At 45.7% G+C, this 27,559-nt stretch overlaps 9 protein-coding genes, 1 non-coding gene and 1 pseudogene across 11 annotated transcripts; 3 read left to right on the top strand and 8 right to left on the bottom strand.

Moving 5' to 3' along the window:
• Positions 1-328: 328 nt before the first annotated feature.
• On the bottom strand, positions 329-1,031 carry LOC121603155 (annotated as a pseudogene).
• Positions 1,032-3,490: 2,459 nt separating this feature from the next.
• LOC121603150 (cationic amino acid transporter 4-like) lies at positions 3,491-7,801 on the bottom strand. Of its 2 annotated transcripts, XM_041931863.1 has the most exons (4): positions 7,544-7,801; positions 7,074-7,317; positions 4,684-6,186; positions 3,491-4,605 (listed from the first exon to the last, which is right to left on the bottom strand). In XM_041931863.1, exons 2-4 carry the CDS (start codon positions 7,213-7,215, stop codon positions 4,208-4,210), a joined length of 2,043 nt encoding a protein of 680 aa, XP_041787797.1. In that variant the 5' UTR covers positions 7,216-7,317; positions 7,544-7,801; the 3' UTR covers positions 3,491-4,207. The 2 variants fall into 2 exon arrangements, with proteins under 2 accessions (XP_041787797.1, XP_041787798.1); XM_041931864.1 differs by lacking the exons at positions 7,074-7,317; positions 7,544-7,801 and adding an exon at positions 6,456-6,818.
• Positions 7,802-8,061: 260 nt separating this feature from the next.
• On the bottom strand, positions 8,062-9,875 carry LOC121603151 (lipoyl synthase, mitochondrial-like). The gene is made up of 5 exons (XM_041931866.1): positions 9,760-9,875; positions 9,267-9,617; positions 8,872-9,086; positions 8,518-8,792; positions 8,062-8,449 (listed from the first exon to the last, which is right to left on the bottom strand). Exons 1-5 carry the CDS (start codon positions 9,820-9,822, stop codon positions 8,157-8,159), a joined length of 1,197 nt encoding a protein of 398 aa, XP_041787800.1. The 5' UTR covers positions 9,823-9,875; the 3' UTR covers positions 8,062-8,156.
• A 583-nt stretch (positions 9,876-10,458) lies between these two features.
• On the bottom strand, positions 10,459-10,529 carry Trnaa-cgc. Its single transcript has one exon. It is a non-coding gene; the product is annotated as a tRNA-Ala (tRNA).
• A 76-nt stretch (positions 10,530-10,605) lies between these two features.
• On the bottom strand, positions 10,606-14,011 carry LOC121603149 (ankyrin-2-like). The gene is made up of 2 exons (XM_041931862.1): positions 12,630-14,011; positions 10,606-12,468 (listed from the first exon to the last, which is right to left on the bottom strand). The coding sequence occupies exons 1-2, from the start codon at positions 14,009-14,011 to the stop codon at positions 10,677-10,679; spliced, it is 3,174 nt and encodes a 1,057-aa protein (XP_041787796.1). The 3' UTR covers positions 10,606-10,676.
• Positions 14,012-14,246: 235 nt separating this feature from the next.
• On the bottom strand, positions 14,247-15,543 carry LOC121603148. Its single transcript, XM_041931861.1, has 3 exons — positions 15,469-15,543; positions 14,573-15,409; positions 14,247-14,503 (listed from the first exon to the last, which is right to left on the bottom strand). The coding sequence occupies exons 2-3, from the start codon at positions 15,093-15,095 to the stop codon at positions 14,247-14,249; spliced, it is 780 nt and encodes a 259-aa protein (XP_041787795.1). The 5' UTR covers positions 15,096-15,409; positions 15,469-15,543.
• Positions 15,544-15,814: 271 nt separating this feature from the next.
• On the bottom strand, positions 15,815-18,168 carry LOC121603154 (protein LTV1 homolog). The gene is given in 5 exon segments (XM_041931869.1): positions 15,815-16,183; positions 16,255-16,515; positions 16,582-17,378; positions 17,750-17,932; positions 18,034-18,168. Coding segments are annotated over 5 exon segments (1,491 nt in total). The 5' UTR covers positions 18,037-18,168; the 3' UTR covers positions 15,815-15,936.
• Positions 18,169-18,201: 33 nt separating this feature from the next.
• Positions 18,202-18,741, top strand: LOC121603153 (protein PET100 homolog, mitochondrial-like). The gene is made up of 2 exons (XM_041931868.1): positions 18,202-18,313; positions 18,382-18,741. The coding sequence occupies exon 2, from the start codon at positions 18,397-18,399 to the stop codon at positions 18,643-18,645; it is 249 nt and encodes an 82-aa protein (XP_041787802.1). The 5' UTR covers positions 18,202-18,313; positions 18,382-18,396; the 3' UTR covers positions 18,646-18,741.
• An 86-nt stretch (positions 18,742-18,827) lies between these two features.
• Positions 18,828-21,182, top strand: LOC121603152 (testis-expressed protein 10-like). The gene is made up of 2 exons (XM_041931867.1): positions 18,828-19,773; positions 19,843-21,182. Exons 1-2 carry the CDS (start codon positions 18,989-18,991, stop codon positions 21,107-21,109), a joined length of 2,052 nt encoding a protein of 683 aa, XP_041787801.1. The 5' UTR covers positions 18,828-18,988; the 3' UTR covers positions 21,110-21,182.
• A 564-nt stretch (positions 21,183-21,746) lies between these two features.
• On the top strand, positions 21,747-23,786 carry LOC121603156 (retinoblastoma-binding protein 5 homolog). Its single transcript, XM_041931870.1, has 5 exons — positions 21,747-21,881; positions 21,969-22,396; positions 22,473-22,654; positions 22,724-22,843; positions 22,917-23,786. Exons 1-5 carry the CDS (start codon positions 21,863-21,865, stop codon positions 23,689-23,691), a joined length of 1,524 nt encoding a protein of 507 aa, XP_041787804.1. The 5' UTR covers positions 21,747-21,862; the 3' UTR covers positions 23,692-23,786.
• Positions 23,787-25,119: 1,333 nt separating this feature from the next.
• LOC121603146 (inositol polyphosphate 5-phosphatase OCRL-like) lies at positions 25,120-27,218 on the bottom strand (the record flags this gene model as incomplete). The annotated part of the gene is given in 9 exon segments (XM_041931860.1): positions 25,120-25,532; positions 25,535-25,618; positions 25,715-25,948; positions 26,047-26,520; positions 26,523-26,799; positions 26,865-26,899; positions 26,902-27,027; positions 27,030-27,149; positions 27,152-27,218. Coding segments are annotated over 9 exon segments (1,503 nt in total), but the record flags the coding sequence as incomplete, so codon positions are not given.
• Positions 27,219-27,559: the final 341 nt, after the last annotated feature.

Genomic DNA, 27,559 nt, shown 5'->3' with positions numbered 1-27,559 from the left:
TTTATAGTGTTTGTTTTAATGTATGTTTGTTTTAAAAATATGTTTTACTTTATTTGACACATTACACAGCACATTTAATATAGCCCATGAGAGTTGTTTCAAAAACTAAAGCAAAGATTCAGTCTACATCGACATTATGTTTGTTATGCGTAGTTTAACGAGTAAACTCGTATTCGCTATTCATTTTATGTAGTCACTATACTCTATAGTCTTTTTTGTTCACAATAGAGAAAAATATCGTTCAATTTACAGTCCGATGATTGCCATTTCTGTACATCCAGATTTCATAGTTTTGAAATATGTACAGAATTTTTACAAGTCATTATTAGGACCATGAAGTAAATTCACTTACCAACCCTTTTTAGTATTTGTTTATGCCAAACAGACGTACGCCATGGAATTGGGGCAACTTCGGTACGAGTACCACGACGAGCGAAATAAAGTTGACATAAAATGATCGATATCGTTGCGCGTGTAAAGACACGTCAGCAGGAACCTGCAAAGGATTGACAATAGATACGGGTTTTGTTTAACAGATACTTTGCATCAAAAGTAGTTAACTTGAATTGAAGCTTACAAAACGATTGGAGCAGCGGTCAGGAATTTTCTCGTCGTCGTTAACTGTTCGCCACAGTTGATCTGCTCCCAGTGCGTGTATTTACGATTCTCACCCGCATCGATGCTCATCATGGGGCGCCCTTTATGCAATGCAGGAAGTACAAATGGGCCTGTAAATCAGTTTTTCAAGAGAAAAGAGTTTAGCCTGTCCACGCACTCCGTTCCATACCAAACTCACTTACAGGTTGTGTGCGATGTTCGTAATTGTCCACGCGTACGGGATCTGCACAAACGGTATGGCAGCAGAAACAATGTGGAAGATAGTGATGCCAAGCACGTACGCAAGCCACAAACCACGGGAATCGAGCCAGGTTGCGTTTGGATTCGGATCGCCATTACCACCGGCAAGCATTTTTGCTGTAGTTTTAGCAAGCACCAATTGAGAACAGTTCCAAGCGCAACAAATAGCCAGCTGACATTTGATTGTTTGTTATTTGCGTTTTCTTCAGAGTAAGGTATGCTCTACTGTTTTTTTTTTCGCACATAGGGTTATTGCACTCCATACATTTTGGCCAAAATTGGGCAATGAGATGTGATATTAAAACATCAAAATTGCTTACCAAATACATAATAAATAAATATTTTACTTTTGCATCTATATGACTAAAACTTGTTCATTCATTCAATAATACACTTTATCCTGATCGAACTTGACAAAATGAATCAAAGTTCCAAAAAGGTACCAGTTTAATAGAAATAATAATTTTAAAGCATTTTCAAAGAGCTTTACGGTTTTTGGCAATGAATCATTCTTTGATGATAATATTTGTTGCACTAATTTTTACACCAAAATTCTATTAAAATAATACTTTTGGATTGATCAGCAATTTGGAACCACTACATCTACTGTGGTTGATTTTGAAAAGACCGTTGCAATCTTGATTGCTGGAGAACTTGAATTTGATTGATTTCAAATCTGGACGACCTGTTCGCTTCCGCTACCTGTATTAAAACGGGTAATCAAACAAACATACAATTTAATGTAACGGAATGTGCTGTATGATTTTCCATAACTCAATTATGGACAATCATGGTGTTGCGGCTCGCAATGATAAACAAGTGATGCTCAGTTCTGATCTATGGTAAGGTGTAATCGCATTGAAGGTCTTATCCGTATGGCATAGCAATCAGTATTATAAAAAAAAATATTGAAGAAAACTTTACATATCATACGTTAACTATTCAATCGATGAGATGAATATACTTGGTAAAATGTCCTAGATTCCCATTTTCGATGCATTTCGTGCTTTCATGATTATGCACATTGGTTCTGTTAGAATATCAATTTAAGCAAAACAATTTACAAAACGAAAATATATAGTTAAATTCGTCATATGTGTGTATACTTTATTGTTCTTATGGTGGTTTGTATGATTATTTATTTCATGTTTGTTCCATACAGTTATCCATTATAAGTTCTGTAGCAGCTTCCTTACACGTTGTAATTAACATGTTTTAAGAGAAAGAAAAAAACAAGATTTAAAAAATGGTTTAACCAAAACAAAGAAATGAAATGTAGTCGCCGCTACTAATTGATCTTAGTATATTACAGTGATGACAGGCTAAAGTGGACACCTTATATTTACCCCATCCTCGCTGACTTGGAGACATCTTGGTCAGTTCTTTAAATCTGTATCGGAATATTGTCTTCATTATGAGAATATTTTTAGTATGAGCACATACTTGAAATAAAATACACTGCTGCACAAAATCAAATATTTTATACAATCTATCGAAAACATACAAATTTTTTTTAATTTATAAGGTTAACTCAAACTCGACCGTAGATTTCGTAGATAAAATGGCTACGAATCTAAGCAATATTAAATATTTTTATTCTATAATTATACTAACGTTAATAGTCAATAATCTTAAACAATAGGCTGTATTGGTACATCATGTGCGTATAAATAACCTAAGGCGGTTTCCGGTTTATCTACCGTCCTACCATTGATAGATTTGAAGGCAGTATTCCGATGCATGCTTTTAAGAATTGTCCAGGAAGCTGCAAACTTAGTAATCCTGAATAAAAAATGGGTGTCCGAGATACAGTGTCCGTCCCACTATATATGTGTCATATGAGAGCATAACGCTACTACATAAATCATCATGGCTAATTAGTACACAGTGTAGTAGCATCTGCTTCCTTTTGGGTGTATAATGCTTTCCTTGTTGTATTGTGATACGGATATCATAATCGCATTTGTGCTTTTCAAGTTCCATGTGGCTATTGCATCTACCTGCATGTGGTTAAATATCCCATGAACGACGGTTTGGTGATTTATCTTATCGAATTTTCTACCGAATAAGGTATATATGAATATGTACTCTTCATTGACTATGCATTGATTTCTACTTTAGATGTTGTTCTGTTATAAATATACATATTGCCGATTACGGCTTGCGTTACTAAATCGTGTACCAGCGGTATAGTACTTGTATTGTAAGTGGTATTTTTTATACTCTAACGGTTCATCGGCCAAAATGAAGGAAAACAACGAAACCAAAAGGCAACTCCATCGAAAGCCTTTGCATGGTTATTTTATGTTTTGCTCTTACACAGCTCAGCGATGATGATGAGGAGAAACTAGTGAAATGGTTATGACTTTGAAATTACCCGTTTTAAAGTTTGTGTCTTTCGTTTTCAAACACGTAGGTAGCTAAAGCGTACAAAATTCGGTGGTTGAAGTGTATCATAGATAACGCCATGGTAGGTTAAGTAGTAAAGGAACTAGAAAGGCTTTACAATCGTTTGTGCTGTTGTTTTTTTTTCGAGGTAGAAAAATAATGTTTTATCAAAAAAGAAAATCCTGCAGATAACCTCATGTTAGGCATTACCGTTTCATTCCTGTCCCTTAGCTTTTCTGTTAAACTTCTGGAAGAAAATTTAAAACTATCGTAGATGAAACGAATTAACCAAAATCTCTCACGACTAGCGCAACAGAAAACTTAACGCGTTACACTTACTTTATGCAGACACATGTGTTTGTTTCCTAAGGCAATCTGTTAGTAGCATAATATCTAATACTGTGCAAATAGGAAATAGGTTGTAACCCATTTCGTAGAATATTTACTGTTAAATATCGCTTCGTCTTAATCCACAGAGCTTGGTAGACCGGTGTACAAAGTGAATATATTAAATAATATGCAACAATATAGCTCTATAGTACAAAGGTGTGGCGTTCCTTTACTCTGGGGACAAATCGGAGGAGAAATAGACTCTTTGGTAGATAGCTTCGTTCTTAAAATGTTAACAAACATGTACCTATAAGTTCTGCGCTGATGATATCCCTATATTTGACAGTGTACTTGTGATTTGGACCGTTTTTTTTTTTTTGTTTGGTTGATAGCCTTCAATACGAATGTTCCGAGTGTGTGTCCGTCCCTGTCGTTTGGCTGCGGGGCTCGGAATAAATATAAAAATCAACGGAAATACCCATAACACAATGCATGACTCTCATCTTCACCTACGGATAGACGAGACTCACTGCACAGATAATTGAAACTTATCCTCAACACATACCACATGCAGTGCAACAGGGGCGAAGGAATGGAGGAAGAAAGGAACTAGATTCTGTCGGATTCTTATTTAAGAATCTTCATCATCGTCATCATCCACGATCGCCTGCCTGTCGCCGGCCGTCTTTCGGCTAATTCTGCCCTTGATTATCTTAGTAACCGTTACCTTAGTGCCACCGCCGAGGGCCGTGCTGGTGGAGCCCCAGCCACGGATCGCTTCGCTGGTAGACATCAGCATAGAGTAGGACGTGCCGAGTTCACCCTCCTTGCTGTTGTGGATACCGTACAGGAAGTACACCAGCATACCGATGGACAGCCAGATGAAAAAGCGCAACCAGGTCAGGAAGCTCAGATGCACCATCAGCTCGATGTTGCAGAAGATGCTCAATGCTGGGATGTACGGTACGAACGGTACCTTGAACTGCAGTCCGCGAGTATTTTGGTGATGAGCCGAAATTACAACAACACCTAAGCGAGAGCAAAAACAAAAAAAATCAGTTAAACTTCTGTAGCTCCTTTTACGTCCCTGTATGCAGTCCAACTTACAAGCAACGAGACAGAAAAGTAGAAAACCATAAAGGCCTAACGCCCACCAGGTTCCGTTGTACAGCTCATCCCAGGAGTTCTCCAGCTGGAAGCAAACCGCTACGCTTAGCACACAGAACATTAACACCGCACCGGAACAGGCCACGCCCGGTTCACAACGACCCAGCACGGGCTCTAACCAGCGAAACTGGGGTCTTAACCGTCCGGCCAGAGCAATCTCGATCATCTCACTCGTTGGTGACGATGGATCGATGGTACTGGACTGGGACGATGAATCAATGCCACCACCCGGGGCACCCGGTGCTCCGCTACCAGGTAGTGTCGGTCCACCGTCTTCCTCATCCGTGCCGGGTGTATCGGGCGCAAGGTGAACGGTTTCCTCTACCGATATCGGCCGGTAGCGCAGAACTATAACACTAGCCGACACGATCGTGTAGGCCAGTAGCGTACCGATCGACATAAACTCTACCAGCTTTTCCAGATCGAACAGCAGCGCCAACAGTGCACTACAGATACCGGACAGGGCGAGATTCAGTAGCGGAACCTGCGTCTTCGTATTTACCTTGCCGAAGCACGAAAACAGCAATCCATCGCTTGCCATCGCGTACAGGCAGCGGGGCAGCGCAAAGAGCGATCCGAGCAGCGTCGTCGTCATACCGCAGATGGCTCCAGTTGAGATCGCATACTTAGCCCACGTGATGCCGCGCATACCGAACGCGTCCGGCAGCGCTGCCGCCGGGTTAATTTCGTTGTAGGGAATCATCAGCGTTAGGGCCGCACTGACCAGCACGTACCCGACCGTCACCACACACAGCGACAGAATGGTGGCGAGCGGTATAGAAAAGCTAGGGTTTTTCGCCTCCTCACCGGACGTTGCGATACTGTCGAATCCCACGAACGCGTAGAAACAGGTGGCCGCACCGGCTAGCACACCGCCGAACCCGTACGGCATGAAGCCCTGCTCTGGCAGTGACCAGTTGTCGGGCGACGCATACCAGAAGCCCAACACCACAACCAGCGCCATCACGACCACATTGACCGTCGTCAGAATACTGTTTATCATGGCCGTTGCCTTAACGCCAGCCGCCAGCGCGACCGCATAGCTGATGCACACGAAGAACGCTAGAAAGTCGGGATACTTGGCCAGCAGCTGCTCGTGCATCTCGCCCGTAATTTCCATCGTGATGTTGGCGACGATGTTGCCCAGCATCGAGTCAACGTACCCGCTCCAGGCACGGGCCACCGAGGCTGCCCCCAGCATATGCTCCAGGATTATATTCCAGCCAATGACAAACGCCCAAAACTCGCCAATAGAAACGTACGTGTAGACGTAGGCCGAGCCAGCCTTCGGGACGCGGGTTCCAAATTCCGCATAGCACAGGGCGGCCAGCAGCGACACCAGCCCGGCCAGGATAAACGAAAGTACGATCGCTGGACCGGCCATCTCGCGTGCGACGGTTCCGGTGAGCACATAGATTCCAGCGCCGACCATATGACCGATACCTACAATGAAAGTGTAATGGCATAGAGAAGAGATATAAAAACGTTAAAATTTTAGATAAGGTTTAATTAAAGCAGCAGCCATATGGTAGATGCGCTGGGAGCCAAAAAAGCGGCGAGTAGCTCGGATCTCTTTCGAAGAGGAATCCCCATTGATTACTATATTTTCTTTGGGTGAATAGAATTTTGTTAAGATATTTTACAGATAATCTATAAAAGGCCTATTTGTATATTTCCAGTATGTGTGTGTATTGTTTGATTTTGATACCTCCCTTAAAAGATATTGCTTCCATATGTTTTTGATTATTTTATTTTTTTCATTCACAACATATCTTCCACTCATACTCCAATCCTAAATCCTGATTCCAGACGTGACCACCAAATAAAATACTAACTGATTACTATTATGTCCCCATTACCTAAGGGCGAGGTCAAATTACGATTTTACTTGATATGCCTTTTAGCTGCAAGGAAAAAAAATAAAAAAAAGACACTTCTATCTCTCCGGCATGATACGGAAAGAAAGAAAATTTAAAATAAGCTTATAATGGAGGCAGACAAATGCAAAAATAGTCTACAGAACAATTCTGGTAAACAAAAAGAGTATGTAAACAAACACAACTACCACCTGTTTACTTTGACGTAACGCAGGATGTTTGTACATTGTCCTTTTTTTATCTCTCTCTCCTCTCAATAGTGTGCTGGAATGTTTGTTAGTGTGGAGTGTACATCTGTGCAAGTGTGCTAGTGTGCGTGTGCTTATGTGTGAACCAACGCAATAACATTGCTCGAACCTAATTATCCTTTCGTGCGCTTTTGTCCTCTTCCCTTTTCGAAGCCAAATCACCTGAAAAGCGGAAATTTTACTTAAAATGCCAAATTTTGCTTACCCAGCAGCGTGATGTCGAATGTGTTTAAACATCTATTCAGTGGAGTTTCCATCAAATCTGCCGGAAGCTGCTTGGTGCGGTTCATCTTGGTGCAGAGACCGGACATGACGTGCCCCAGGATCATTCTTCTGGCGCTGGGCATCGTGTCACGTCCGTCAGCCAAAAAGGTTTGCCAAATTACGATTCAAATTTCACCCGAAGCCACCCACCCAGTGCACCGTATCCGGTTGCGAGCCGCAAAATCCTGCCATATGGAACGAAATGGGACGAAAGGGTAAAGCAACATGCTTTCGTTTATTTTACTACTACATCCTATATCATGCTTTTTCTTTATCTAATTTCAATTGAACAAAACGCAACACTTCACTATACATTTACTAAAAGCCACTGAACGTGATAAGTAATGGGGTATTTTTTGCATCCCCTTCGGTATGTTATCACTTGTTGAGGGTAGAAATGCATTTGCGTACCTGCGAAAATGATTAGCCCGATGTGATGCTTGATGTAGAAACACTGCTAGCAAAAGGTACAGATTCTCGATAAATAACTAACACACACGGCTCGCTTGCACTCCGCAACAATCTCTTACGACTCCTCCCTGCGAGCAGCTGGAAACTTGCCCTTCGCCCACTTTTGGACCTCCTACCGAGAAGGTGGCAGTACGGAGCTGGACGCGTTCGTGCTGCTGGCCACCTTTAAAGTCTGTTTGGATCTAACCCAACACACTCAGCGTAGTCTGGCACGGTGAGTGGCAACTTGTTCGATTTTTTTGACCGTTCCTTACCTTCTCGCACCCACACGCAACGACGTGCGACGTGGATACGAACGTGGGGGCGGTCATGCGCAAACGCATCATCGTACCTTTTTGGAGGAGTTTTGCAACTCGGTGCTGCCCTAAAGGTGTGCTATTGGGATAGTGCAAGGCAAACAATCTCGAAAGCAGCATTCAGGGTAGTGAAGCCTTTTGAAAAAACACAAGTCATTTAAGTCCTTACCAACAAAGAGTAATATTTATTACACTATACAGGCTTGCAAAGCATAACAATTTCATATTTTAGTTTTATTTCGAACCCTCGAAAAGGTTTACGAATGTTTTGAATCTTGTGCCGATTCGGTGCCTTCCTTGTTCGCGCTTCTTGCTGCCTCCTCTTCCTTAGCCCGGTTGCGCAGGATGCTAGTGATGAAGAACTCGCCTGCCTTGTATGAGCTGCGTACCAACGGACCGCTGGCTGTGTACAGGAACCCGAGTTCATTGCCTCGCTCCTCCCAGTGTTTGAACTTTTCCGGCGTAACGTATTCAATCACCTTCAGGTGCCGTTTGGTGGGCTGCATGTACTGACCAAGCGTAAGACAATCGACACCGACGGAACGTAGATCTAGAGGAGGGATGAAAAATATTGCACATGAAGATGGAAACAACCAGACACGTTGTTTGTTAACTGACCTTTAAGCGTCTGTTCAACTTGCTCGTCCGTTTCACCCAATCCAAGCATGATGGAGGATTTGGTCATGAGATTCGGGTTGAACCGTTTAACACTAGCCAAACACTCCAAACTTTGGCGGTAGCGAGCACGGCGGTCGCGCACAAACGGGGTCAGCGCTTCCACCGTTTCGATGTTGTGCGCGTACACGTCCAGCCCGGACATTGCGACCGTTTCGATGCACTGCAGATCCCCACGGAAGTCTGGCGCTAGACATTCTACAAAAATGCGAGGATTCCTAAAACAAAAAAACATCAAAAACATGAAAATGTCAATGTTCAATTTAAAGAATGTAATTGTATAGTATCAATGCTTACTGTTTCTTAATTTCTTTGATCGTCGCTGCAATGTGGTTCGATCCTCCGTCCGGCAGATCATCGCGATCGACCGATGTGAGTACGATATAGTCCAAGCCCCACGATGCGATGGCCGTCGCCGTATTCATCGGCTCCGCCGGATCTAGTGGGGGTGGTGCCCGTGCCGTTTTTACGCTACAAAAGCGACATCCCCGGGTGCACGTGTCACCCATGAGCTAAAAAACATTAAAAAGCACATCGTTTCAAAAGCCCTGTAGCTAGCAGGAACAGTAAATTCAAGATTCACTTTCATCCCTCCGTCCGTACGTACGTATGTCCAGAATTATTGATAACGCAGGGCTCCTACGATGGAACGCTCCTTATCAGGAAGGAAAAGAAAACATTTCATCACTTACCATTATAGTAGCCGTCTGGGTACCATGTTCCCCACCACCCCAGCATTCTCCGATGTTGGGACATTTTGCTTCCTCGCACACCGTCGCAAGCTTTAGCTCCCGCAGCTGCTCCTTGATGCGGGTGAAGTCTTTACCCATCGGTATCTTCGTCTTGAGCCAGGGTGGCAAACGTAGCCGATCATTTTCGCCCTTCTCGCGGCGCAGCTTCCCTTCGTAGGCGGTCCAGTCCTCCTTGTTGTAGTCCGGATGTTGCACAAAGTCCTGGAAGTTGGGCCCACTCTCCAGTCGCTCGCGAATTTTCTTCAGCTGGTTGCTGGCACTGGCCGCACTGTGTTTACATTGCTGCTGGATCTTGAATGACGGAACAGAAGGAGGACCGTATGTTATTACACGCGGTGGAACTGTTTCATAATCGTCACTTTATATGGCGTTTTTTCGATTCTCTTTCACTATTTCGGCTATCATTTTGCGGCTCTGTTCATCGAATACTTACAATTAGCGGTGCAAATTTTCCTTTTTGCAGTGTATTTCGCAACAGTGGTACACAGCTAGCCATCGCGAGAGAAAATTACAGAAAAACAAAATTGGACTGCAAGATTTGCTGTTGTTATGACACTAGATCGAACACAAATCGCCAGGTTGTATCATTCGATGCTTTCCCGAGCCATGATGGGTTTCAAAGCGAAGCTCGTAAAAAACAAAACAAACAATTTTTTCATTTGTATTTTGAATATTGTGATGATATTTTATGTTAAAATAAATATTTTACTCTATAAAAGAAGCCTAACGCAAGTTTACTCATGGAACAAAATTGAACGTGTTTTCCCGATCGGGCTGACAAACGATCAAATCTGCCAGGCAGGGGAGAAAGCATGTCGATTTTCTTCCTACAGTTGCTTCGTTGGATTTTACGTTTGGTAAACAAACCAATATATCCATAATGGTTATTTTGGCATTTGGCATTTGGCAATCAACTACACACTGTTTCGCTGACTATTTGTGATTTTTTAATGAAAAATTAGAAGACGAAATTTCATGATTTTCCAATTCGCCCTAAAGCACAATTCAAATTGACACCTTTATGTTGCGATAGATTATGAAGATAAATTGCTTATTTACGCGTTCGCATTGTAAAATAGAAACACTGTTCACCATAATCGCCTCCAGGTGCACCAAAAGAAGGAAAAAGATATGGAGATGCGGGGATTGAACCCGGGACTTCTCACATGCGAAGCGAGCGCTCTACCACTGAGCTACATCCCCGTTGTGAAGGAAGGGCGTCTAGAGCCGACCGGGTGCCCAACCACAACCACAGCTGATTAGAACAGGAACGTCAAACTTATATTTCCAACGCGAATCATTTTATTTTTATAATCAGTTCTTTCAAATGTACTTCATTTGTACATTACTTCAATTATTTCCATCCTCACCACTCTCTCCCGCAATCATTTCCGCTGTTTTACCATCATCATCCACCAAATCCGTGGGAAAGTGTAGTTTCTTCACCAAATACTCAACCATTCTGGACCGTTTTTCGATGGTAAATTTGTGCAGCAGCGTTGCATTCCGATGCTGCTGGAACCGATAATCATATGCACTCTGCAGCCTAGCGCCACGCTGTATCAGCTGCTCAGCGATCGTCAAATGTTCAGCTTCCAGTGCGACTACCAGTGGTGTGCGGCGAAATTTGTCTTCCGCCTCATGATCAACCTGCGCATCGTCCAACAGCAGTTTCGAGACGCTTATCAAATTGTTCAATGCCGCCATGTGCAAACAATTCATGCCGAGAATGTTCTTTGCATTACGATCTGCACCACGTTCGAGCAGCAATTGTGCCATAGAGCGATCGTTCGAAATTACCGCTATCATTAGTGGGCTGCGCTGTAGGAAGTCCGTCGCGGACAGGTAATCCGGCTGACGATCTATAAGCAGTTTTAGAATATCTTTATTTCCGAGCAGACAGGCATGCAGCACGTGCTCTGGTCGTACCTTTACTCCAGCGGTTGTTAGCAAATAGTTGATCTGGTACCACGTTTGATCAGTATCGATCGCTATACTTAAGGCCGAACGTTTATCTTTTGTGACCGTATTTACGTCTAGATGTGGAATCGATAGAACCAGCGATAGGATGCTCCGTTTCCCACCATGCACGGCACAGTGCCAGGCCGTGTAGTTGTTTTCATTTTGAAACAAACCATTCGCACCATTCTGCAGCAGTAGTTGCGCTGCTTCATAGTGTCCCGTAGCGCATGCAACCATAAAAGGAGTGAAACAATATTCCCTACTGATGGAATCGACCGAAAAGTTTCGATCTATGTTATCATCCGCCAACAGGTAGCGTAGGAAATGTATCCTATTTAAACGAGCCGCTAGATGAAGCAGTTCTCCTCGCTGTACATCGTACCCGAATTGCTGGTGCAGCGTCAAGAACAATTCATAATTATTCTCCTCAACGGCGGCCCGGAGTGGATTGTTAAGGAAAGCGTCCATTTGGGCAGCTACGATTCGACCTATGTCTGCTGGAAATCGGCCCAGTAGTTGGCGACTGTTGCGCATCGCTACAGTTTGCACGACTTTCGGCTCAATCCAAGGATCCGCACCGTGATCGAGTAGCATTTCCGCGATCACGTCGTCATGGTATCGAACAGCGATCAGCAATGGGAGATCACCGAATGCATTCTTTGCTTTCAGCAGGTTTTTGTACCGCAGCATCACAAATTGTAACAGCTCCAAATCTCCACGTAAAACCGCCCAATGAAGAACCGTGTTACCGAGGTGATCTTTCAAATCCAGAAACCATTCCGATGGCAATAAGCGTAAAAGCTGTTGTACAAAAGCGGAAGAATGTCGCACGAAAATGGAGGACAGTTCCGTGCTTATTAACTGTTTCATTGCATCCTCGCTTGTTTTTTGCCATAACGCCTGTACCGCATCAATCAATCCGTACTTTAATGCCAATCGAGCACAGAATACCTGCGGGTTGCCGATCAATATTTCTATCTTTTTGGTGAGCTCCGTGTCGTGGAAGTAGTTTATTAGAAGATAGAAAAGGTTCAACCCGTTTGGTCGATAGTCTAGCAGTTGAGCTATAAAGCGGTCCGGATTCCCTTCCAGCGCTACCGACACTACTTCCCGATCGAGACACGTACGGCTCATGAGCAGCAGATGGCCACGTTTGATTCCGGCTCCCGAAGCCGCTGCTCTAAGGTACGCGTGTGAAAGTTGGTGACAATTTTGAAAAACTCTTCCTGCTCCATTGTCCATTCGGTTTGTCGTTGAAATATTTCTGCAAATTGTGCCTGCTCATTAACAGCTCTTGGTTGTCCCTTACACGGTGCCATTTTAACCGTTGCAGTACCATACAATTTCAACCGATTTTCAACTAAGTAGCGTGCATTTTGTACAACCGCCTTGGTGCAGGGCGTAAGCGTATCGTACGCTAGAAAGTCATGGGCCAAATAATTTCGCAGGTTTCGCCCCGTTATCACTGGTACGGGCATCGCTAGGTCGCTCATGTTGTCACGAAACACGCTCAAGTTGCAAACTATTTCAGCAGCTTCCAGTAGGCAGTACTCCAGCGCTTGTTCATCCGTCTGGGAAGCTAAGCTGCCCGTCAAACGGTCGGAATGGCTTAATATGTGCTCCATAGTGTCAAGCAGCCCGTGAAACATTCGCTGAAGCACTTGTTCGTCCGTTTTGCGAAGGTCCTTCAATCGCTCCAACACATCCTGCACATTGTCCTGCCGGCCTGCACGGCGATCCTTCACTATCTCTTTCAACACTCGGTACTTGTTATCTAACACAAACACATTCTGGTAGTAGCTTTTGGCTAGGCGACGGTTTACGAACTGCACGTACTCGTCATCGTCGAGCGGTAGGTTAAGCGATTGCATCGTTTTTACTGTCACATCCAGGGCTACATCAGTGCGCTGCTCGGTACGACCTAGCAGTGTATCCAACCCACTGAACTGTTCCTTAGCCAGCCGTGTCCAGATGGCGCCCCACATGTAGCGTCGCGTTTCATCCGTTTCACACATTTGTAGATGCGCCAACAGCTCCCGAGCGTACATCAATTCCGTTTTCTGCACCAGCTTGTGGCGCTTAGCAAGTTCGGTGCGGGATAGTATCCAGTCGGCGATTTGTCGTACGCGCCCCAGTGACGACGACGGTTGGCGGATATAACATTCCAGCAGGAAAAATTCATCGATCGTGCGCCCGAGCGTTGCGTTCTCTGCGCGTATCACATCGATGCGGAGCTGTAGCTCTTTGCTGATGTACTTCAGATCGGTTCGGGTCGCTGTGTTAAGCAGCTCGGAAGGCTTCGAAGAGTCTAGCATGTGCTGTATCAACAGCTTAGCTTCGGTCAGCTGCTCGGGGCGGAACGTTTCTATCAGTTTGCCTTTGAATTCCGTGCCAACGAAAGCGATGTAGCTGCGCAGTGCTTCGATCGTTTTGAAGCTCTTCAAGTACGCCAAATAGCGGCGGTAAATGAGTAGATTCTGTTGCGTCTGTGTGTACACAAACCACCGGCGAGCTTCTCGTAGGTTAGTTTCTATTTTCTGAAACACCAACCCGATCTGATCGCAGCTTTCTGCTTCCAATTCTAGTTTGGCAAGCGAATAGCCATGGCTAAAGAATTGCCTCAAATCTTTAGTTCGCTCGGCCAGCACTTCCGACGTGATCAGCTGCAGGATGCGATCGAGTTTTACCGTGATGTTGGGCGACTCGCGCGTACTTTTGATCATCTCTCCGATCACTTGCAGTGTACGTTAATCGCCCGTATACGTACCGGCGAGGGAATGGGCCGGTGCATGTGCGGAGGATCACTGCAGGCATCTTCCCTGATGCCGTCGATGTACGTGAGCACCTTGCGGATGGAAAAGTGTTGCTTCATGATGTAGTAAGTTTCGTACAATTCTTTAAACGTTGCTCTCGATCGCTTTCGATGATCCCAATCGATAGTTTTCTCATACTGAGCTTTTAGCGTTTGCTGCACGGGCAGTGGAAATTTTCAAACGCAATATCCTTTTCCAAGCTCTCCAATATGGAGAGTTTAAGACTGTTTAACTGCATCTGTATGTAAGTGCGAATGCGTTTCGGTACGCTAGAGAGCTGCTTTCCGGCAGAAGAATGCCATACTTGTTGAACATATTGTACGTAACATTGCAGATCGATCGCCGGCTTCTGTTCATTGGTCAAGGCATTTCGAATCAGTTTTAAAAAGCGAATCAGTCGTTCTAAAATAAAAGTAAAAAATGCATCATTATGTAACATATTTCCGCACGCTTTTTCAAACACCCACTTACCTATGTCGATGGTAAAGGCGTAAATTTCGAACCCATTGATCGCTTGACCCGTAACCAGCTTTAAGAAAACGGCAATACAAAACTGCATCTGCAGCAGTGGCAGTCTGCGTAGGTGTGTTTTCAGAAAGAACACATGCGCGTAAACATGTCGCAAACGAAGCACCAGCAGATCATCCACATCTGTGTACGAGTCCACCTGGTGCTGGCACACGATCAGATCAATGCACTTCACCATGTGCGCAATGCGCTGCTGCGCTACATCCGTGCTCTTGGCGGTGGAGCTGCTTTCGCCGCCTTGATAAGCAATTGCAGCGTTCCGATAGCTTGCCTTCACTAGCTCGTACTCGACAAAGTGTATCATTTCGTCCGATAAGGGTATGTTACGATGTTTCAATTCGGCGTACGCACGAGACAATTGCGCATCACAATCCGCATCGTTGCTGTTGCGCGTACAAATCTCCTTTAATTGATCAACGTTTCCACCGAGAATAGCCGTTTGCATTGTTTTGTACATTGTAGCCATTTGAAATTGACACGTGTTGAGGTGACTGGTTCTTTAAATCGCAAGCTTCTGTCCGTTACAGATCGCACTCAAACCACGACTGCGCACAGTTTATTGGGTTTCGATGGGGCGTGATATCAGCGGCTTTGCGACTTGGGTTTGTTTGCATTGTAATCGATGTATGCATTATTTGGCGAGATATCGGGCCGGATGCTACTTGCCGACGCGTACTTGTTCGATTGCCATGATTGCATTCTTTAGGTGATTTCAACTTGTTTGTCATGGTTTGAAAGAGTTTTACCTGAACAAAGAAATATCCTTACATGATCTACGGCCTATAATTAACAAAAATCAATAAAACGATAGATAACAAAAAAAGAACAATTATTCTTACCTAAGGCCTAAGATATCCGGGAATCACTAAGGTTCGGGATTCCCTGCCGGGTATAGCACTTACACACACTGTAACACTGGGCACTAAAATAACAAACGATGAATCATCATCGACGGTCTTGTTTTGATAGGATCACTATGGCTGAGCGATTGGTCAAAATTCTAAATTAAATATTAAATTTTCTAGTTAGTGCGGTTTTATAAATTCCATAAAAGCTGTTCCAATATGAATCAAAAACTGTTAAATTTATCACTTATCATACCCTCCCGTAATAATCATTCAGTGATATGCAGTATTAACTGTAAATTCTCAAAAATAATCGAATGCTAATGCAGTAAAACCATTCCGTTTTTACAAGATGTTTCGCTTTATGTAAATAGCCAGGCAAAATACATTTCATTATTAGTAACATACATGGAGAACAAGCTTACATTACACGAGCCGTTAGTAGGCGATCGTGCTAAACTTTTAAACAATCTTTTGGCCTGCGTTCATGCGGCAGTTGATCTTGTTTTTCTCCTGCAGTTGCTTCTCGTGCTTAAATGCCAGCATGTTTGCCTTGCGCTCTATCCTGCGTTCGGAGCGGTATTCTTTCAGCAACTTTTTGCGCTCCCGCTTTTCCTCGGGCGTTTCATCCTTGGGCCGGATCGAGAGTACACTTAGCGTGGAAATAACACTTCCATCGCAGAGCGATTTCGGACCGACAGGTTTTTCACTGGAAAACAATGAGATGGGAATGATTAGCTACATGGAAAGGGCAAAACGTAAGTGAAAAACGGAAATTACCTTCCTCCCTGCTCCAGCCGGGCAATGGATTTCATCGTCAGCTTACCGCCCTCTGCACCGAGCACATTTTCCGGCAGTCCCGTTTTCGGATTGATGAGAATTTTGCGTGCCTTTTTCGGTTCCTGTATCAGCTTCGGATGGTTGTAGATGTTGCTGTACGTGGAAAGGATACTTTCACAGTCCCATTTTTTCTGTTCCCCATCCTCAACCTGCATTGCGACCTCCTCCTCCTCGGAATTATCATCCTGCAGCTGCGTTAGACTGTTCCGAATAATAAAAAAAAAGTCAGTTTGTACACAACTTTAGTCCATAGCAGCTCCACCTTACCGCTCTCGGATCCATTGCTTTTCATACTCCGCATCGTATACGGCATCACGCTCGCGCTTGAATTCAGCCGCACAACGCAACAGCACATCATCGTTCGGTTCCACGTGCCCTTCGATTTCCTCACAGTCCAGTGGGCCCACCTCCGGATCGTCGTACTGTTCGAAGAACTTCTCGAAACGATCATCCAGCAGCGTAAGCTGCTCGTTACGTCGGATCACGCTGCTCGACATGGAATACTCCGTGAAGCGGGACTTAGTTTCCTCCCGCCCGTACCGATCATCAAGCGGGCCCAGCCCATCCCGCTCCTCTGTGTCCGAATAATCACCCTCCATCTCGTCCGAATCGAACTCGTGTTCGTCCCCTTCCTCATCGAAACAATCCTCACCATCGTCGTCTTCGTCACCGCCGACCCCGGGCTGCATTGCAAGCTCCATGAAATTATCCTCCAGCTGATTGTCCGGATTATTAAAGTCGAAATCTTCGTCCAGTGCAGCCACCACGTCTGGATCCCAGTCGGGACGGGGTCCGCGCGTAACTTCGGCCGCTTTCTTCATGAGGCCATCCTTTTCCTCAAACTCGGAAGCAAACACAGAGCTTGGCAGTATGATGCGCGACACTTCTTCCTCGCCATTCTCTTCCCCTGTTTCGGCTGCTGGCTTGGGGGATGGTTTCCCCGTCACCGGTTCCCAAACAACCTCATTGCGGCCCGGTTCCCGCAGATGCTGCAGGTAGTCGTAATCGTCGTCGAAGAAAATGCCAAACTTTGCCTGTTCCTTCTTACGCTTGGCAGCGTCAATCTGGAATGGGTACAAGAACATTTTAAATTAGCCTCTGAGAAGTTTGTCTCGCGTTAAAAGCACCAAATCAATTCCAAACACCTCCAGTCCGACTGATTTGGTAATTCGATTTTTAATGGATACATTTGGAGCTTTCGGAACCGAAAGGGCGTTAGGCCGCGGCTATCCATTGCTTTTATGACACAGGTTACGTTTAAGTACAAAGCAACGGTAAGATATGATTCTTGCCCGGTAATTCTCAATTTGGTTTCGGCTGCCTCAAATGACAACTATGGCGACTAATGGCCTTTACAACCGCTTCCAACTCAGGGACGGACTAATTCCGCTGTTTTTCTTCGATTTTCCCCCATTACTTCTGTCAACACTACCACTCACCTTTCCTTCGCTACCGGACGGTTACTGTTCGCGATCAAGCTCGCGTACTTTGGCGGCACTCTGACCGGTACCAGCACATGCTGAGGGGCCGTCTCGTCCACGTACAGTGGATCGTGCTGGCTTCGGTTCACCAACCGGAACGTGACCGCCGTCTTCTTGTCGATAAACTTTTTCTTTCCCTGCAAGCAAGCACGGTTGTCGGGCATTGGTTAGGATATGACGGCCAGAAACATAATTGGTATGATAAGAAGGTAAACTTCAGTTGAATATATATGCTTACCATGGTTTTTGAGGAAAAGTTGCACCTTTAACAAGCGATAAGCCCTTTGCGGGATAGAAAATACCGAAGAAAATCCGATTTTTTCTAGCACCCCGACACAAAACTCGCGTGTTTGCAATCAAGGTGTTTTAGAAAAGAAAAGGAAATGTCAAACGGGTTGACATGCAGTCGACAGACGTCAAACGTGTGTGTTGCGCAGCAGAAACTGCAACAAGAAAAAAACAACAATCAAAACACACACGCGCGAAGGAGGTGCATTGCTTGTGAAATTAATATTTATGTAAGTTTTGTGATACAAATCGTTGCCCAATAGCAGATGCGATAACCTTAAATGCATTGTAATTTTAGCATCGATCGTACAGAATGGGCGGCTGGGCGTTGGAAATCGGAAAAATGGCCCTCTACATGACCTTCCCGGTGGCAATGTTCCACTGGTTCAATCAGCCGGAATATTTCGAGAAGTGGGTGACCGACACGAGACGGCAGCTGTACCCACCGGAAAACCCACAGCATCGGGCTGAGATCGAAAAGTGCATCCGCAACGTACGGGACCGCCACGATCTGGAGCTGCTGAAGGCACTGGAAGAGATGGAGAATAAGGAAAAGAAATAATCGACTGTGCCGCTGCATCCATTCTTCGCAATGTATATAATCTGTTTTTCGTTAGAATAAAATTAAAGCTAGTAGTCGCTATGATGTTGAGCTAAATACAGTAAGTCGTTTTATGTTGAAAAATCGTGATAAAATTTTAGTAAAAAACATTAAAACCATTCTGCCCAGTGAAAATAGTGTATCAAACTTCCAACAAATTAGTTCAGCCCGGTGAAAAAGTCCAGAATGTTGATCGAATATTGTCAAAATAGCACGTGCGCGGTTTGTTTACTTGCAATCGTACTCTTGCCGGTGTTGCAGGTTTTCGTTTTGGTTGAAATTTCCTCAAAAAGTGGCCGTAAAAATGGGTGGAAGCTCGAAAAAGTTCAAAAAAGCAGAAAAATCCAAGATCAAACTAAAGGGAGCAAAACTCCCGAAAGGTGCCAATGTGACGAAAACAAACTTCAAAGTGCGCAAAATAGTCGTACCGGATCAGCTGAAGCAGCGTAATCTGACCAACGCAGCGGTACTGTCCAACAAAAACTTAACCCTGAAGGATTGCCTCGCCAAACTGAAGCTCAACAATGTGTCGTCGAAAATCGAAGGACTGCGCGGAGTGCGAGAAATCATCACGAAAATGCCGTCGGAGCTGCACCGGATGCTCAGCTCGGTGGTCAAAGACGTCACTAGCCTCTCGATCGACATTGAGCACGATGTGCGGAGGGACGCGTACAAAACGCTCGGATGCATACTGGCCGCTTGTGGGCAGTCCGTGATGGTTCCGTTCTATGAGGTGCTGTTGTCCTTTCTGCGCTGCAGCATGACCCACATTCAGTCGCGAATCCAGGAAGATTCGCTCCTGCTGCTGGATGTACTGCTTCAGTACCTGCCGGAGCTGGTTGTGGCCAACCGGGACAAGATACTGCCGCAGTTTTTGGACATGATTTCGAAGCTGAGAACGGAATCCAAACCGGGCCGCACGCTGACGATCAATCTCGACAAGCAGTCGACAAGTACGCGGTGGCGCGTGAAGGTGCTCTCGCGGTTGACGGGAATATTGAAAATTCTTATCGACAGCAAGCGGACAAAAAATGAATCAGCAGAGCCGCTAGAGGAACCTGTTTCGGTGGCGGAAGATGAAGATAATCCGTAAGAATAATGTTACATGCTCCTACGACATGGTAAAATTACTAACAACAATATTCCTTCTATTATTAGGTTTGCTTCCAAGGTACCCGATTATCAACCGGACAAAGCGGTACAAATCAATTACACGTTCGATAGAGCCAGCACATTGTTTTTGCCAATCCAAAAGCGTCACCTCTATACGACCTGCCCGATGGATGTGCTGTTCCGCAAGTCGACCGGCACGGATAAAGACCTCTCGCTGGGCGATCGGGTCGATGATGGCCGCAAGCTCAAGATGTACGTGGAGATGCTGATGCCAGTGCTGTTTGAATCCTGGCTAGAGGTCCGGCCAACCGGTACCGGTGCGGAACCGGGACAGGAGCACGCCCTAACGCAGGAAGCGGCCGTCACGCTCGAACTGCTGATGGCCATTTTCATACAGCTTTGGGATTTGACCGTTCAGTACTGCGGTGAAACAAATAACGACGATATGAAACGCTGGTTTCGGGAGGAGTACGGTGCCAAATTCTGTACCCACATTCTCGGCGGCTTCCCGTACTATCAGTCCGGCACGGAGACGAAAAGCCAACAGCCCAAGCGATCCAAAACGACGGCTCCGATTTTGAGCGAAAAAACGGTCGATGATCACTGCTATCGGCATAACTTCAACATCTGCTATTTTTACTGCTGCCTGCATGAGCAGTTCCGCGGAGGGAAAAAAAAGTCCCAACCGTACACGAAAATTGTCGAGTACGTGAAGCGGTGCGTAATGAACTGGAAGTTCCGCGGTGCCGAAGCAACGAACCTGTTGCTGCAAGTGCTGCGCTACATGCTGCTGGACACCGACTGTATGCAAGTTAATCAGGAAACGCGCACGTTGCTCCAAACGCTGCTGGAGGTGTACATAACAGCGAAGCTGCCGCAGGACATCCGCAACCGTATTTTGGTGCTGTTTTGTGACATTATCGTGGGTAGCGATTCGCTATGGCGCCGGTACGGCCAGGAGCTGTTCACGCTCTGGCTCAAGATGTTGCCCAACTTGCTGTGCAAACCGTCGATCGATATGGAGGTGCTGAAAGCGCTGCTTTGTCTGGGGCAGCGTGGCAACGTACCGTTCCTGGAGGTGCTGGAAGCGAATGCGAAGCAGATTGTGGCGAACATGGAAATGATTCGTGTAACGAATGAAGGGGAACAGGGCGAAGGCTTTGTATTGATATGTAATTTACTATTCTATGTTCGCAAACGGGAACTGATCAGAGAGTTGATCGATTTCGATGCGCAGGGACTGAAGGACGCTACGCAAAGGGAACGCTTGTGTAGTACGCTAGAACTTAAGCTAGGAATGTTACAGGAGTAAGTAATACAAAGAGCAGTAAAAATGATACGAAATTAAAAAAAATCAAAGAAATTCAAAACAACATCACGCTTTTTTATTTTACTTTTTGAATAACAAACATTTTGTTGCAGCCTGTACAACCTGGCAACACTGCCACAGCGTATACGCTAGTGATGGGAAAACGTTCCGGAACAAATTGAGTGGATCGAATCCGTTCACTCATGGAGAGGTGCGGATCCACTTTAACGGCCTTGGTACATTGTTCTTACTCGCTTGTGTAATTTCGATTTTCACTACCGTATGGCTTCCCAACTCCCAACAATTTCCCAATTCAAAATAAATTGCAGTTTTGCTAAAAGTTTTAAATGGCTATAATAACGGATATAACCGAGTTTTCTTCACGAATTGTACGAAGTAAGTAATAATGGACATTGAATTATTAAAATAAATCATAAATAACTTTTCATCATTCATATTTTGGCTGAAAAACGTGATGTTCGACTTACTTTCGAAAATTCAATATAAGTGAATGTCTTTGGAACGCATTATTCGCGTAATTTGGGGAAAGACTGTACTCGAATTGAGATGTGGAATCGTTCCCCCAGGTTCGCACGTAATGTCCCATCACTATCATCTCTACGCCAAGCGTTTGTTTACATCATCTAGCGTTTGTTGATTTGTTGTTGCCGCCGCTGTTGTTTTTGCAAGCCACCGTTTGTGGCGTGTTTTGTGGTGTTTCTGCGTTAAAAAGCGCACCAAGCGCATGCTAAAGCGATGAATCTGGAACTACTTGGTACGAGGGTAATTTAGCAGCCAAAGAACCCATTCGCTAATCATTATTTTCTCCCCCCCCCCCCCCCACCGCAACCGCCTTTTACAGAATCGTTCGGGCAAAACTATCCGGAAGAATTTGATGGCTCGCTGGACTGCATCTCGCTCGCGGTAACGTGCGCTTTCAACAAGTACGGCACCCTGCTAGCCGTTGGCTGTAACGATGGGCGCGTGGTCATCTGGGACTTTCTGACGCGCGGCATCGCCAAGATCATTTCTGCCCACGTACACCCGGTGTGCAGCTTGTGCTGGTCGCGCAATGGCCACAAGCTGCTGTCCGCCTCGACCGACAACAACGTGTGCATCTGGGACGTGCTTAGTGGCGACTGCGAGCAGAAGTATCGGTTTCCGTCGCCGATCCTGAAGGTACAGTTCCATCCGCGCAATGACAACAAGTTCCTGGTGTGTCCGATGCGCTACGCCGCTATATTGGTGGATGTAGGTGGTAAGCACGAGTGTTTGCCGCTGGATAATGATGTAAGTCGAGAAAAGCTCAAGGCTTTGAGGGCAGTCAACATGGAATTGCGGCTTTTTTGCTCTTTTTATTTTCCAGGGCGATTTAAACATTGTCGCTGCGTTTGATCGTCGCGGAGAACACATCTATACCGGTAATGCGAAAGGAAAGATTCTGGTGCTGAACGCTAACACGCTCGAAATTGTGGCCAGCTTTAAGATTGTGCTGGGAAGTTCTAGCGTTACCGCCGTTAAGAGCATAGAATTTGCCCGACGAGGAGAGTAAGTGTCTCCGTGACAGTGGGGGAAGTAGTTTAACCCTTGTTTTTCTAATCTTTGTTTTCTCCGTAGAGCGTTTCTGGTGAACACTTCCGACCGTGTCATACGCGTGTACGACTCCAAGGAGGTGGTGACGTGCGGGAAGGACGGCGAACCGGAACCGATACAGAAGCTGCAAGATCTTGTAAACAAGTACGTATACGGTTGCCATTTTCAAGCAAGCAAATAACCACTATTGATCACTGCTCTTCACTATTCGCTATAGAACCACGTGGAAAAAGTGTTGCTTTTCGGGCGACGGTGAGTACATCTGTGCCGGAAGTGCTCGTCAGCACGCCCTCTACGTCTGGGAAAAATCGATCGGCAATCTCGTTAAGATCCTGCACGGTACCAAGGGCGAGCTGCTGCTCGACGTGGTCTGGCATCCGGTGCGGCCAATCATTGCCAGCATCAGCTCCGGGCTGGTGTCGATCTGGGCCCAGAACCAGGTGGAAAACTGGTCCGCTTTTGCGCCCGATTTTAAGGAGCTGGACGAGAACGTCGAGTACGAGGAGCGAGAGTCGGAGTTTGACATTACCGACGAGGACAAATCGGTCGACCTGGCGGCGGAATCGAAACAGGACGAGGAGGTGGAGGTGGACGTCGTGTCGGCGGAGCCGATTGCCGCCTTCTGCAGCTCCGACGAGGAGTACGAGGATGAGCATGCGCTTCAGTTTCTGCCGATGGCGCCGGAGGTGGAAGACCCGGAGGATGGCTGGGGCTCGCAGGACAATGACACGCTTGGGGGAGGTGGAGGCGCTGCAGGTTTCGGTGCTTCGGTAGGAGCGCTCGGTGGTGGTGGCGGTGCCGGTAGTGGTGGAGGTGGGTCGGATTCGATGAAGGAAAACGAACCTTCGATGAAGAAGCGCAAAACGAGCCAGTACGAGATAGCACTGGACAATGCACCGATCGACGACGTGCATCCGTTGCTGCAGAACAAAACGAACAAAGACAAACAGTCGACCACGAGCAAGAAAGCAGCCGGACGTCCGCGGAAATGAACGTCGGGCTTTGGGAATAATGCCGTTGCCGAGTGTTTGTTGGTCGTGAAAATGTAAAGTGCAAAAAATGGAAAATACATCTTTTTAAATCCCAATCATCAATTGCACAGTTTGAATATCCCCTCAGCTTACGCCGATACAGAACGTATTCTGAATGTTGTTTGTTACTTAGGCCAACCTACACAAAACGATAGTGCTGAACCCGATCTAGGCCTTGGAACAGTTTCCCTTCCTGCTTTGGTTTAGAAATTGATCATTATTCTAGAATCAATTTTGCTTTAGATCCTGGACCTATTGCGAGCGTACACACGTGCCGCCCTAAACACCAAAGTCATACAAAATCATGGAAAAGTCTGCTCCATCGCGTTGCAGCGTCCACCCGACGATTACCATACCGAACCGAATAGTCGTGTTCTTTAAGCATGTGTGTGTATTGGTAGCAGCAGTTGAACTGCTTACCTGCCGTATGCTGCTGTGATACCGAGACGCATAGACAACGCATCTAGAGGACATGTGTAGCCGTGGGAAAACTTTTATGTGTCTCTTTTGCCTTGTCCTTCCCTTCATATTCTCATGAGTGAAGCATACATACCTTTCAGGTACGTTCAGGGTATAAGCTCTATCCCTTTTACGTTAATGGTGAAGATAGAATCGTGTGCTATCGGTTGTACATTCGGGTATGAGCAACCCCGTGAGCGTCGTGTGTACACTGGCATTCAACCTGATCCATAAGCTGATTATGATTCCGGATCGAATTCCGGAGCCGATTCCGATTTCGTAATCAATTCGGGAACCAACTCCAGAATCGGCTCCAGAGTCCACTCGGGAATCGGCTTTGGAGTCAAATTCGTAATCAGCTCCAGAATCAGAATCGATTCCAGTATCGTAATCGGCTCCTGAATTGATTCCGAACCCTAAAATCAGAATCGGGTGGGTCCGATTCCGAGCTCCCACCATTAGATACAATCCCACCCCGGAATAGGGGGTTGGGGTCATTGAACAGTGCCCAAACCCAAGGCTACCACTAATCCAGAACATCTATTTTTGCAATCTAAACCATAGGTCTACGATTGGATCCCGAACCTATGGAAATTCTAGGCTTGAACCCAGTCCAGTTGATCGCGGACCAGGAAATTTTTCGTGCTCTGGAACTAATACCGAAAATATTCTGAAATTTCGAAATTAGTAATTTATATCGTAATCCTTTCCTGAAACCCCTGCCAAATTTATTTTATTTTGGACAGGTTTGTAACTGATGCCTTTCTTAGCCCCAGAACTTTTATCGAACCAATCCTATGGAATTTTTTCGTTACTAGAATAGGTCTCATACCATCGGTAAGCAACAGTCAACTATGAAAGGCGTATTAGAAGGGAATAGTTCTGCAAGCAATTCAGTGTGTTGTTTAAAGGCAGCAGTAATTAAATATGTATAGCATTTCACATTGTATTTTGTGTATTTTTTGCAGTTGCTTCTTTACACATAACGTTTACAACACGGGCTGGGTTTCAACTTCAATATGAGTACACAAATGCTCTCCAAAACGGACGAGTGTAGTAGTAAGGTGTGTTATGGTGAGATTAGATTGAATTTAACACAAACACGAAACTTATGGTCGAGTGTAAGCTACTACTTCAAACCGTGGTACCTAACATCACCCGCAAACAAACCGCCAAGCGCCTATACACTTTTATCTCGACGATTAGGTTGGCGCGCTTGCACGCTCCCATTGAGGGTAATTCCAGAATTCCACCGTTTCAGAGTGTATTCATTTCCTGGCGAGCAAACTCACGCACATTGTTGTTGAGCAGCGTCATCATGAACCGTCGCCGCTGGTCTCGCTCCCTTCGGAATAGGCGTAAATACTGTTGCTAAATTCCGGCTTCGCCGGCAACTGGCTACGAATCAGTATTCGACCGAAAAGACCCGCTAAAAGAAACACAAAAGGATACGGAATGAGCGCACTTTTGCTTCATCTAAGCTAAGTGAAAACAGTGCAACTGCACATCCAGCGCAATAACCTACCAATCGTATCGATCCGGATTGACTTGTTCGCATTCCAGAAATCCTGCAAAAAGAGACAAATGTACAGAAAAAGGATCCGATTGACGGATTTAAGTTTGGTGCGCAGCAGCTCCTTGCAGCGTTCGAAATTATCGGACGCTATGATACACTCCCGTTCGTTGATCGTCACAACCGGCTCGGGAAGGGCTTCCAGCATCATCAGTAGCGCTTCGGCCGTTGTGTGTGGTGTACCGGCTGATGGATAGGTGCGAAGTAGAGCTAGTTAAGGATAATTTTAAGTCAAATTTGAAATAGAAATGCGTTACAAGAACACGTGTATAATAAAAGGATACGGAAATCATCCGTCGACCAGCTGTCCAGCCAGTCGCGTATTTCGAGCAGGTTAGCCGCATCCGACTGTCCCAGCTTCCGGTCCAGCGTGAACAGCTGAGGCGTCTGCAGTCCCATCTTGCGCAGATTGTCCACCAGGCGCCAGATTTCGCGCGGAAAGCGAAGATTACTTCCCCCCACATCGTCCCCGACCAGATCGATCAGCTTTTCCTCGTGATCTAACGAAACCAGCTCGTGGATCGCGTACATCGATACCGGCTTGTTCAGCTTCATTAGCGTATCGAGCGACACCCCGAAGCAGCTCGGCTTGTACTCGCCGAAAATGGTAATAAATATATCACGCCCGTTTTCCACGTGCAGCACCAGTATATCGAGCGGTACCTTCGAGCCGGCCTGCGCGTCTTTTAGCTTGCGCAGCATCTTGGAGGCGGCCGGTGCATTAACCAGTATGTCGATCCGAATGCTCAGACTGTTTCGGTCAGCAGTTCGCCTTTGCTGTGGCTAATGTGAATGAAATCCTCGCACACCTGGCTGTTCCGATCGTCCTTGCAGGCGAACCGGAAACGTACCGGCAGATGGCAGTTGTTCGCTACCAGCAGCTCGCGGGAGTACTTTTCATTGAACCGAATTAAGCCAAAGTCGAGATCGGTCTGTTCCACCGTAATCTGTGGTTGATTGTCGTTTTCGTACTTGTCGACAGTTTTCAGCACTTCTTCGCTTACTTTCTTCAGTTTTGCTTGGTCTTTTGCTTGGGCCTAAAATAAAAAGAATGGGTTAATTGACGAACAAAACGTCCTGCACTGCTTTCCCTAATACTTACATCGACCTTAAAGTCTGCATAAACCGGTTTGTGTCACTTTTGCGCAGCTGCATGACACTATTGTACCGCAACATCTCTATCCGCTGGCCCTTCCATAGGATGCGATCGCACCAGGCAGGCGTACGGCTCTTTTCGCTGCTGTCCCACTCATCCGTGCCGGGTTGTATTTGTAGGTGGGTGGGAAAAGAATCTTGCCCTCCTTATAGTCTCGAAAGATGCGATTTCGGCGCTTTTCCACGTACAGCTGGTCATGCTGGTACAGCTGATTGTAGTCGCGATCCTTCCGGTAACGTACTCCTGAGACACTTCCGGTCCGTCTAAACGGTAGTTTAAGTCACCGATCCAAAAATATGACTAGAAAGAAAGGAAAAAAATAACATTTTTTCTAAATCAAACAATAAACGTTGAAGAACAATGAAGCTTGCATTATAACACTATAAAAACAATTACATTCCTTATCTCTGCATCCGACATGGGTTTAGTCGTATCAGAACAAGTCCACCATTAGTGCTATTAGTTCTGATAAGCGATATGTTCGTGCAATCGCCTCTATATCAACATGGCGTTTTTATCAAATCTCTCCCAAACTGGCCCAATTTTCTTTGGCCAAACCCAAACCAAACCCCCGTGTCCCCTACTTACTGATGCTCATCGATCGACCGCATTCGAAAGCCATTGTCAAACGACATGCGCCG

This window comes from Anopheles merus, unplaced genomic scaffold (assembly GCF_017562075.2).
Source record: "Anopheles merus strain MAF unplaced genomic scaffold, AmerM5.1 LNR4000882, whole genome shotgun sequence".
NCBI lineage: Eukaryota > Metazoa > Arthropoda > Insecta > Diptera > Culicidae > Anopheles > Anopheles merus.
The sequence above is the reverse complement of the archived record's forward strand: the minus strand, read 5'-3'. Positions and strand labels throughout refer to the sequence as shown.

Excerpts from the sequence above, each read along its gene's own strand:
- LOC121603156 (XM_041931870.1), top strand. Across the intron at positions 22,655-22,723 it reads GAATTTGCCCGACGAGGAGA|AGCGTTTCTGGTGAACACTT; the intron begins GTAAGTGTCTCC and ends TTTTCTCCGTAG. Across the intron at positions 22,844-22,916 it reads CTGCAAGATCTTGTAAACAA|AACCACGTGGAAAAAGTGTT; the intron begins GTACGTATACGG and ends TATTCGCTATAG.
- LOC121603150 (XM_041931863.1), bottom strand. The coding sequence starts at position 7,215 with ATGCCCAGCGCCAGAAGAATGATCCTGGGGCACGTCATGTCCGGTCTC. Across the intron at positions 6,187-7,073 it reads ATTCGACATCACGCTGCTGG|GTATCGGTCATATGGTCGGC; the intron begins GTAAGCAAAATT and ends CTTTCATTGTAG. Across the intron at positions 4,606-4,683 it reads ACTTTTCTGTCTCGTTGCTT|GTGTTGTTGTAATTTCGGCT; the intron begins GTAAGTTGGACT and ends GCTCTCGCTTAG.
- LOC121603152 (XM_041931867.1), top strand. The coding sequence starts at position 18,989 with ATGGGTGGAAGCTCGAAAAAGTTCAAAAAAGCAGAAAAATCCAAGATC. Across the intron at positions 19,774-19,842 it reads GCGGAAGATGAAGATAATCC|GTTTGCTTCCAAGGTACCCG; the intron begins GTAAGAATAATG and ends TTCTATTATTAG.
- LOC121603149 (XM_041931862.1), bottom strand. The coding sequence starts at position 14,011 with ATGATCAAAAGTACGCGCGAGTCGCCCAACATCACGGTAAAACTCGAT. Across the intron at positions 12,469-12,629 it reads GTTGAAAATCGGTTGAAATT|AGCAGCGGCTTCGGGAGCCG; the intron begins GTATGGTACTGC and ends CGCGTACCTTAG.
- LOC121603151 (XM_041931866.1), bottom strand. The coding sequence starts at position 9,822 with ATGGCTAGCTGTGTACCACTGTTGCGAAATACACTGCAAAAAGGAAAA. Across the intron at positions 8,793-8,871 it reads ATCAAAGAAATTAAGAAACA|GAATCCTCGCATTTTTGTAG; the intron begins GTAAGCATTGAT and ends TTTTTGTTTTAG. Across the intron at positions 8,450-8,517 it reads AGTTGAACAGACGCTTAAAG|ATCTACGTTCCGTCGGTGTC; the intron begins GTCAGTTAACAA and ends TCCCTCCTCTAG.
- LOC121603148 (XM_041931861.1), bottom strand. The coding sequence starts at position 15,095 with ATGGCTACAATGTACAAAACAATGCAAACGGCTATTCTCGGTGGAAAC. Across the intron at positions 14,504-14,572 it reads CGCCTTTACCATCGACATAG|AACGACTGATTCGCTTTTTA; the intron begins GTAAGTGGGTGT and ends CTTTTATTTTAG.
- LOC121603153 (XM_041931868.1), top strand. The coding sequence starts at position 18,397 with ATGGGCGGCTGGGCGTTGGAAATCGGAAAAATGGCCCTCTACATGACC.